At 35.9% G+C, this 10977-nt stretch overlaps 1 protein-coding gene across 1 annotated transcript; it reads right to left on the bottom strand.

The window, feature by feature from the left end:
* Positions 1 to 605: 605 nt before the first annotated feature.
* On the bottom strand, positions 606 to 8903 carry LOC134533041 (iron-sulfur cluster assembly scaffold protein IscU). Its single transcript, XM_063370209.1, has 4 exons — positions 8633 to 8903; positions 6963 to 7187; positions 6794 to 6872; positions 606 to 2876 (listed from the first exon to the last, which is right to left on the bottom strand). The coding sequence occupies exons 1-4, from the start codon at positions 8717 to 8719 to the stop codon at positions 2788 to 2790; spliced, it is 480 nt and encodes a 159-aa protein (XP_063226279.1). The 5' UTR covers positions 8720 to 8903; the 3' UTR covers positions 606 to 2787.
* Positions 8904 to 10977: the final 2074 nt, after the last annotated feature.

Raw genomic sequence — 10977 nt, 5'->3', positions numbered from 1 at the left:
CTGAAATCAATAATGTGACACCACAGTCTTACCACTGTAATTCGTGATTAGCTGATTACAATGCTTTGTTATACAAAATCAAAAAGTAACCAGTTGACAGTAGGCACAAAGAAATGAATGGTTCTGCAAGTTTACACTAACAGAACGTTTAGCAAGAACCTGTAAAAGTGACATCTGTTCCGATGAAGTGTACCAAATTTATAAAATTAAATAAGAAGTAAATAAAAATTGGGCAGTGGCAATATAACCATTTTTTTCAGAGAAAATATTAAGCACACATTGAAAAAATGTTAAGCGTGGAGTTCATTCTTTTAATGTTAGATTTATATTATTTTTAATGATGTTACAAGTTTATATGGTGGACTATGATATCTGACTACCCTAATGTGGATACACTTTCCCATTTGTAGTGTGACTTCAACAGTTTATGTTTATTCTTATTTTATTTTTAGCATACTTAACATTGGAATTATTTTCTGTCCCTTATTTACATATTCAAACTTACTTTCTTGTATCCAAAATGAACTTAATCTCACTTGGTACAACAACAGGCTAAATGTTTTATTGTAATGCACTTCAGCTCTCAACAGGAAATAAAAGATTCATTTTAATTCAATTCATATTGTATTTAGTCACATACAAAGTTAAAGTTTAATACAATATGTTTATTAAGCAACTGTACAAACTACATAAACACACAAACATGATTATAACAGGTCATATCAGTCCTGTATAGGGTTACCAGACGTCGGGCAAAAGGAGGACATGTCCTCCTTTTTATGTATTTTTTTGCGTCCGGCCGGATTTTCCTTAATGCTCCAAAATGTCCGGCTTTTTTTTATAAAAAGTGAGATAATTCCTGCAGTTACACTCTGAGTAAAGCGCGCGGTGCGCGCTAATGCACTGTCCGCAGTCACCCCACTAGTAAGTAGTTCTATGACAGCTTGACAGGTAGCAGCACATGCAGAAGCACGTGTTTTTAATATGCTGTACCTATATGCGTAGTTTGTTTGATTCTTTATACTGAAACTGTATTAAATGCCAAAACATTGTAAAATATCGTACTCCATTGTAATTAATTCATGGGTTTTTAAAAAAAATATATTGTCCTCCTTTTTAGTGAAATGTCCTCCTTTTGTGAGTTGAATGTCCTCCTTTTTTGTTATCAGTGTCTGGTAACCCTAGTCCTGTAGTCAATTATTATATACAGTATGCCAATTGACTACAAAGTTACGAAATGTACCAACTTTCTGTGATCAGACCTAACACACTTCAGCTGTGCATAAAAAATATGTTTTAACTATGAACCACCTTCACTCATGTTGCAACAGTTATAATCAAAAAGTTCATACAGATACTATATTACAAAATTTACAACTATAGGAACTGTACTGGTGGTAAAAATGCAATTAAATATATGTATTTGTTTAATAACTAGCATGTTCTGATACCCCTTGCAGGGAAACTGTTGTTACGTATTTTACATTCTCCTCACTGGACATGCTAAATGGATGACAGGCGGCATTCAAGCAACAGCATGGCAGGTAAAATGAAGCTGGGGAAATCTACCAGATCATATACTGTGTAATAATACCACATTTTTAGACAAGTCTCTTTTTTTCAAAATCAGTCTTACAATTATCCATAAACAACACAAACAAAAATGGTAATTCTAATAGATGCAATTTATGAAAAAAACAAGATTAAAAAAATTAAAGTTGTTTTGAAATTTTGTTCTACCTGTAGATTGATAATTATTTTTTGTAAAAATTGTAAATATTCCTAGTATATTTTTTGAATGATAACCAAAATTCCATTTGTAAAATTCTGGGTGCCTACCCAAAACAAGAAATAAACTGATTACAAGAAAGAAACTTTACAGGATGAAAGTCAATGCTAAAGCCTAAAGCTACTTCATAAAAAAATTTAAATTTCTCCACGATACATTTTTGTAACTGTTTTTTATTTAAACAACTAACTGTAATGAATTAACCAGTAACACTGGCCTTTATAATGGAATGTGTGTTTTGAAATACAGGTTCTTCCCTATTTTGTAGGCAGCCAAAATGTTAAAAATGTAATTTTGACAGCTACTTAAGCAAGAAAGTATTTTCATTTAAATATATTAAATAAATAGCTGTTAGGGGTTAACAATTCTAGACAGAAAATGTTTATCTTGACCTAGAGCATTGCCTTTCACTTTTTTTTTAGTAAACAGATACAGAGTGGGAATCAAGTCCATTCACCAAGTGTGACAGCATCACTGTCTTCCAGGCACTGCTAGTCCAAACACACCTTACACTTTCACACGCTGAATGTCTCATTTGAAAGGAAAAAAATAACTTAAAACTCCTCCATTCACCTATCAGATCTACACACAGTAAGCAGCAAAGGTGAGCAGTGTCAAGTAGTGTACACAGTACAGTGACACACACGTCTCTACGTGTCAACATTTATTCTTTAGCAGGCTCACTTAGGCACACATCAATTTATAAGAAAGGGTCTAGCCTACGGATACGTAATAGCAAATTGAATTCTGTTTTCATGTCATTAAATTAACCCACCAAAAGCTTTCAAGAAGAAAAAATTTAAGTAGGTATATTATAATAAATATGAGAACATTAAGTGAAAAATGTTTCTTTTTATAATCAGGGCAATTTTTTGAACACAATAAATTTAATTTTATGACAATTTTTTTATAATAATCTATAATGTAACAAATTATAGAAGTTACACCAACATTTATCATCTAAATCTTCAAGAATGAAGAGTGGTTAAGGAAGCAATCTAGCCTGAAGTTTTGTCTTCCTTCTTGAGAGACTCCTGTTTGATGCGGTAATCTGAAAGTGCTGCTTTGATGGCATCTTCTGCTAGCACTGCAACACCATGACAGTGTTACCTTAAGGAAGCTGGTTCAAAGGAGTAATTATACTGATTCAAGAGTGAGATTATGTCACATAAATAATTACGTTTGTTTCCAGTTTATTTTTTATTATTTCTCCTCCAATTCATTAAGGGGCCCACCTAGTCAAGGGCAAATTTATATTAGTGAGGTGGGATGGTAAGTGTGATGATCGCTGATGCTTCTAGAGCGGTATTGCCTCTTAAGCGACAGATTCTGAACTGGTGTGCAGTTTTCTTGTTGTGCATAGAGCAACTATGAAATCTGAATGATAACCAATAACATTAGATGGTGGAGAAATGAAGATAAATGTGAAATGCAATTTCCTTGAGTGTTTTAAAGAATATGAAGCCGATGTTTCATGCATAAAAATGATTTTGAAAACACACTCTTTAGCCATTTTCACTCTCCTAAAAATACAGTTTCAAAACAAAATCTGTGAGCAAAACTACTGATCCAACCTCCACGTATTTTTATATGATTTTTGTAAACACACACCACTCGGATATCTTTTAAAATCACGTAGTTTCCTCTGAAGTTCTGCACACAGTTTGTGTGCCCAGGTAGGTGGGGACCATAAGGTGAACTGTACTACATGTTGCCAATAGCAGCTGTCCATCTTTTATTCAAATATTTCCTTATGATACTCAAATTATTACCTTTTTGTGTACGTTAAACAAATTTGATGTTTCGCATATCTTGTGTAGCCCACAAGCGGTTAACTTAAGCATTTCACTATAATAAGCTTATAGTTGCAAGCCAACATGAACTCTCTCTGTCCTAAAACCAATTTCTTTCCCTAACTTGTGAAATCCTACAATTATGGTCCAAAATGTTAAGTTAAACTGATCACCAATAATTGTAGACTCCTTTAAATGTTGCTCATCTGTCGCTCATGTGTTCTACATCATTAGAGCTACATAATACAGTACAATTTATTAATTTGTCCTAGCAAATTTTTTCCCAAATGATTTCACTTCCTAATACAGCTACTCCCAAAAGAAAATAATTCAAAAGTATAAATCAATGTATCACTTTAGATTGTAGCATGTTTAGGATATGTAAATTACATGATCCATAGCCTTTTGGTACCAAGGCTCAACAGAATAAATAAAACATTAAAAAATAAATTTTGTTTGAAAAAAAAAAAGCTAGGTTAATTTAGATAATTAATACATACACTACATAATAATTGTGATGCATTGAAAAGCTTACTTAAATTAAATAATAATCACACCATAAATAAAACAAGGCTGACTTAAAATTCAGATTACCTTAGACAATGAATCAGGACTGGAGAGGAAGGAGACTGGGGAAAGGAGAAGAAAAAAACCAGATTTGGTGAGTCTGCAACAGGTCAACAAAATGTTCGATTTGCTAGGACAGCACTAAACCCTTTGAATCTTCAGTAAAACCTTGTTTATCCAGCTCTTGTTGATTTGGATCTCCAGATAATCGCAAATCAGATTTGTAGACATTTTATTTAATGCTCACATGAAAATTTTTTAACTACATTAGCAAGAACATAACCATAAGTATGCCAAATATTCACTTTTTTAGTTGGATTCAATGTACAGTTCCTGCACTGATGGTAGACTTATGTTGAATTTAAGAAAGGGAACTAGCTGACAAACATCATAGCGTACTTTAAGCGTCAGCCCGACATCGCTCCAGCTGAATTATTAATGATAAAGCATTTGCGTCACCGTGCTTCATTCAAACGTCATATGTGTTTGAAACAGAAGTGAACAAATTCTTTGTTAATAAATGATATGAAAACTTATTTTTATAATTTTTAATGTCTTGTAAACAATAAAGGGCATCATACCAGTTTTTTTTTAATCTACCGTGTTGTATCGCATAATCGTCGCACATTTTACACTAAAATGAAGTTTGAAAAGAAAAATTTTTTTTTGTTAGGTAAAGTTATTCATAAAAACAAAACCCATTAATGGAGAGTACGTTTATTTAAAAGGTGAAGTAAAAAAGAGCACGCCAAACAATTTAAATTAATAAGTCATGCAACAAAAACCTTTATTCAACTTTAAATAGAAAAAAACAAAATCTGTGATCCGAATGCGAGCCTGAACAAACGCGTAACTATTGTCATAGTACACACCACGAAAGAGTGCGGGCCATCAAATGTAGTTAACTCAACACAAGACAGAGAGCATGCAATGCATGCACTCAGCGAGATATCGATATTTGACTACATGTACGTGCTCTATACAGGAAGCAACTTAACCAAACATGAATGATTCCAACTAGCGATGGCTACATTTTTGTTAGTGGTATACCGCGGCGACGCAAACGAACCTATAAAGATTGATATGTGTAAAAATAACTTTAAAAGAAAATTTACACATCAGACATCTTATTTCCATTAATTAAATAAGTGGTAATGTCCGAATAAATATTAGATTAATACTTTAAAATACATTGTTTTATACGGAAAAAATACCCACACAGCGGGACCAAAAACATCATGCGACGTTTACATGAGAGATTTTTATCCACATTTTGACGGCCAAAAATATAGGTGCAACGATTATGCGCGTGCGACGATCATGCAATAAAAGAGGGTAAATAAACAGTCAGTCTGGTTATTTAAGGATTTTGCTTTGCATACTACCTTTATTAACAGATTATCCAGATTTTCAACTGTCTGGATAAACAATGTTTAACTGTTTGTGCTAATGATGAAATAATACAGTCTTTTATAGGTTTCTTTGTTGTAACCTGTGAAATACAGGGCTATTTTACTATAATGTGAGTCAAAACTTTATCTAATATGTACAAGATAATCAGAATCATTAGAAAAACTTTCTGAATTCATTATTATAAGTTTAGACATGCCAATTTTCATTGGGTTTTCACTAAAACTGTCATCATTAAGACTGTTAGGCAATGTATAGTAAAACCCTCTTACAAATTTCCACTTACAAAAATTTCCTGCATAATAAGTTAAAAAAAAATAGCACCTAACCTATTAATATACTCAATTTTATACATACAATAAATTTTCCCTGTTAATAAGTTCTAGGTACCTTGGAAAACTTCTGTACTGGGTTTTACTGTTCCTCATTAGCAAAGGAAGAAACTGAAATATTCTAAAGCGCAGATTTTCCGTAAAGCAATAATAAAATACCAAAAATACTTTTTTCAAACACTAGGGACGTTCTTTTATTTACTCTGAAAATAGTGTTTCTTAATGCTTACTGGTTTCAGAGAAATCACAGTTTATAACTTACATTAAAATGTGTGGGCATTGATGCAGTCTTGCCCTTTTATGTTTTCCTATGTGTGTGTGTGTGTGTGTGTGCATATTATATATATATATATATATATATATATATATATATATATATATATAAAAATTTTTGGAGAAGTTGAGTTAAATATTGAAAATGGTTCATTATATTATGTTAGTTTAGCTACATTAAAAATACTGTAATATATTGGTTTGATGGTTGCTTAGGAATAACCAATTTAAGATGTAGCTATCCTGACCTAACCAACTGTTCACATGATTTCACAGTATTATTTACGTAGTTATACTTTCCCAACCAACCATCCACATTTTTTTAAAGTACCTATTTTAAATGTGGATAACCGAACGTAATCGACCAATTTCATAATGTAACTAAAGTTCTCCAAATCATATATACACACAGTCTCACATGGGAAAGGATAAAATGGCGACGGCCTCGTTAATGCACAGGTATTGTAATGTAACCCATCATGTTAAATCTAAGATACCAGTAGGAATATAAAATGGCTGTTTTCAGGGTAAATGTAGGAACATCTCTAGTGCCCAGAAAAGTATTGTTGTAATTTTACTATAACTTCAAGGAAAGGCTGCGCTGTAAGAATATTACCAAAGAAACTCACTCGAGCAGTGCAGCTTCACGGGTGGGAGAGAGAGCTCCTTGGCAATATCCGTGTTCTTCAACTTCAATGCCTCGTCCACCTGCAAGGACACAACACACCAGTCAGCAGACTGACAAACACAACAGCACAACTACGTACAACAACGGCAATGACGTGTTCCACAACGTACCGTCTTGCCTTTCACCCACTCCGTGGCCAGGGAGCTGGACGCGATGGCCGAACCACACCCGAAGGTCTTGAACTTGGCGTCTATTATCTTGCCATCGTCGTCCACCTTGATCTGCAACTTCATCACGTCCCCACACGCGGGGGCGCCAACCAGGCCTGTCCCCACTTTTGAATCGTTCTTGTCCAGCGAGCCAACGTTGCGAGGGTTTTCGTAGTGGTCCAGCACCTGAAAGTGACAAGTTTCAACATTAACCCATTTGCATCCACTCACTTTAATGTTAGACATACCATGGAATCCATAAACCTTTTTATATATTACTATTATTAAAGTTATTTTCTATTTTCATTATATTTTTATTCTTTAAATAAAATTTTAAAAATAGTTTAAGTTTCACGATAATATACCTTTGTTATAACAATACTAGCTACTCTGAGGGGTTACTTTCATTCTAAAGGGATTTTTTTTAAGTTTTTCGGGCAGATTAGCCATTTTGCGTACCAGTACGCCTATGTTGTTATCGGCCAGAAAAACAGCTGCGTACTAGTACGCTTGTAGATGAAAATGGGTTAAATATTACTTTTAGGAAGAAAATGAATATACTATAAACTTTGCTCTATGATCAGGTCCCTCCTAATCCATTAGAACAGTGTACAGTTTGCAATTATTTTTATTTAGCTTTTATATTCAGCAGAAGTGGTTTTAATGTCACATGACCTAGCCAATATAAAGTAAATAATGTCTTGCTGTTCCAGCTCAATTTTCATCTGCTAAATGCTCTAACTTGTCCAAATCTCCTTGAAAAAGCTATCCTTTACTCACCGCTATCTTCATATATAACTGTCATCTATAAATAAATTTAACATGTAATTCATTTTCCAGCACAAGTCGTTCATCATATTCATTAACATCAAAGGGTCCTAAAACTCTACCCTGAGGAGCCCTAGAATTCCAAATCCCAAATGCAAAATTTTATTTTCCTTCACTAACCCTATGCTTCCTCTCCTGCAAAAAAAATCTCCAATAAAACCCAATTTTTAAAAAGAGCTTTTAGGGTTTTGCCTAATCAATTACTTAATAAAACATTGGTAAATATAAAGAAATCCTATCTGTGAATGTATTAACAAATAAAAGCTGGTTTTCAGTTATTTTAAATTCAAATTAATGTTTGATATGTAAGTGGGAAACTAACTCAAAGGAAAACTGATTTGATATTGATGGTGCCTTCATTTGCCATTCGCAACTGTGAAGGACATGTTACCAAAAAATCATTGTGGTACACGTTATTCCGTAAACTTTCAACATTAACCTGAAATTGTACTAACTTACCCTATATGAATAAAAATAATTTATACATAAAACAGGGGAGGAAATAGCAATTTTCTAGGGTAACAAATTTTATTTACATAAAACCTGTTATTTTTAGGTTATTTCAATTACTTTGGAAGTTCTGTAAATAAAGTGTTCAGAAACTGTTGAAGGTTAAATCACAAACATTCTAATATTTTAGAATCTAGGAGGAATTTAAAAACGCCGTTTTGCCGGATAATATAGGTATATCAGTTTCAAAAATTATATTACAAGATTTATTTCTATTTACTCGAAAAGGTCTGGAATCTGAGAAATCACAATTTCACCAAAACATTGACGTGACAGACAAAATGAAGTCTTACATTTTTGTGATACAAGACAGCGCTAGCACCACTGTTCGTTGTTTTCAACAAGCTTTCAGACACACTTCTCCCCAAAATACGCAACATTTTATATTTATAAATTTTCTTCAAACACCCTATAAAGCCGCACTGCGTACTTTACACTCGCAATGTTTTTAAAATCTACTTGTGCTATAGAGAAAAGAGTAAAAATACAGTAATAATATATAGAGTTTAATATTTGTAGAACATCCACTGATGCATTCGTAGAGTTATGGATATACTATCGAATCGGGCATTACGTAAGGGGAGTTAGTAATGGCGCCAATCGCTGCATGCTACCAAATATTTGATGTCACCCTTAAACCCAACCAGTGTTGTTAAGTAACGAATTACAAGTAATTGGATTACTAGTAACGATTACTTTTCAAGTAATTTATACTTGTAACGAATTACATTTAAAAAATGTAATTCATACTTGTAATCGGAATACATAACATTAATTATATTAATCGATACATTAAGGTAATCGATACATTAAGGTAATCGATACTTTATATTAACTTCCGCGGGCTTCCTTTTCTCTCTCTCTCTCATCCACTAGCAACTCTTTGTGAGACCGCGGGCAATCATCTGCTAGCGACTCTTCGTGGGACCGCGGGCATCCCTCTCTCCCACTACCAACCTTTCCGCAAGCGACTCTTCGTGAGACAGCGGGCATTCCTCTCCCCTGCTCCCAGACTTTCTGCTAGCGACTCCTTGTGAGACCGCGGGCACCTTCCTTGTCAGCACGTCCTCGGTCAGCCGCACTGGGCCGAACGGTCCACTCCCGCCTCAGAGTGTAAGGCTGCTCTACCCAAGAGCTGGCGCCGGGCAAACAACACGACAACCGAACGACCGAGCGACGTCCACCCCGTCTCCACACTTTCATCAGAGACGAGGCCGCGACAAGGTCAATTCCACTACTTGTATGAAGTCTTTTGGATGTTATTCAACCAAGTTTGTCCTCAAATATTATTCATTTAATTAAAGATAATAAATTTAATAATTACATGAATTATTTTTTTAATAAAACATATATGTATGTATGTTTATTAATGTAACAAAGTGTAAAAAAAATTGAATCGTAGGTCAGTTTTAAAATGGTAGCTGTGACGTCGTACCGACCATGGCCTTTAAGCCCGTGCTCCGCACTGCCAGTACCGTATCCCGTTTTCGGAGCGCGCCCCTTGCCCAGCCGAATTGAGTCAGGCGAGCGCTTCGGGCGTGACCCCAATAGACAACAAACCTTATTAACAGTCACCGCGGCCACTGGCCTTAATTAAAATGCCAGTGACTATGATCAAGTCGGATTAGGAGAAGTCCCTCTAAAACAATTCACAGTGGGACAACATGTTAGTAAATTTACAGTCGCCAACTTGATGTCACAATTTCAATAATTAAATACATTGACGCCGTCCCCGCTACCTCTGAGTATTTAGACGTGATTTTGTTCAGTTCGTGATCTCAGGGAAGGTTCGGCCTTGTGGCTAGAGGTAGGGGTCAACGCAGTAGGGCCCCCCGAGCTGTTGAGGCCACTCGGGACGCCTGAATAATAACACAAAACCTCTTCAGATAGTTGGTGAATTTAATACAGCACAGCCCAATACATGGTGCTGCCCGTTCTGGCCGTAACGGTTTGCCCGACGCGACTAGTCACACGCGCAGCTCACTTCCTCAGTGGCGGCTCACGATTCTTATGCGCGTGAGGGGCAGACTCGTATACGTGACGCGAAAGTTACAAAAGACACTCTGACATGGCACACGATATTTTGAAGCACAATACACTACACTAATACCTAGCTCTGGATAAACTGGGCTAGCAACACGTAGGCCCGTGTCTCCGGCGACTCTACGTGGTGTCTAGGTGTGTCCCAGGGACTGAATCGTTATTAAGTTGGATGGCACGTGTCGCCTGCTGGCTGCCCCGTGCGGGCCAAAACTAAGTAGCCTGTAGGCTAGGTTGGGCGTGAAGCGCCGACGTAAAAACACATACTCTCCCCACAGTACTTACGTATGACGTAAACACTCATCTCGGAGCACTGATTGAATTAAGTTAAGTACCTCATGGTAAATTTAGGCCGACCGCGGAACTGTACGAAAGGTTGAAAAGAAATTACACTATGGAAAACTACATGTCGGTGAATGCAAAGGTTGAAGGTTCCGCGTTGCGCGCAGGCTGCCGGCCTGGTTGAGCTCTCGAAGGACACTAGCGGTGTCGCCGCGCGCGACCCCCCTCCCCCGCCAGCCCTCCCGCGGAAACGTGTGAATTTCGCGGGAAACTGAACCGGCCAGGTTCGGGACAAATCGCACATTGAAACATGATT

This window comes from Bacillus rossius, chromosome 6 (genome assembly GCF_032445375.1).
Source record: "Bacillus rossius redtenbacheri isolate Brsri chromosome 6, Brsri_v3, whole genome shotgun sequence".
NCBI classification, from domain to species: Eukaryota; Metazoa; Arthropoda; class Insecta; order Phasmatodea; family Bacillidae; genus Bacillus; species Bacillus rossius.
Note: the sequence above shows the minus strand (reverse complement) of the source record. Positions and strands in the feature narration are given on the sequence as shown.

Coding starts and splice junctions, on each gene's coding strand:
- LOC134533041 (XM_063370209.1), bottom strand. CDS start 8,719: ATGTTGCGTATTTTGGGGAGAAGTGTGTCTGAAAGCTTGTTGAAAACA. Junction 7,188..8,632: donor CTGTCTTGTATCACAAAAAT/GTAAGACTTCAT, acceptor TGTCACTTTCAG/GTGCTGGACCACTACGAAAA. Junction 2,877..6,793: donor CGTGAAGCTGCACTGCTCGA/GTGAGTTTCTTT, acceptor ATGGTGTTGCAG/TGCTAGCAGAAGATGCCATC.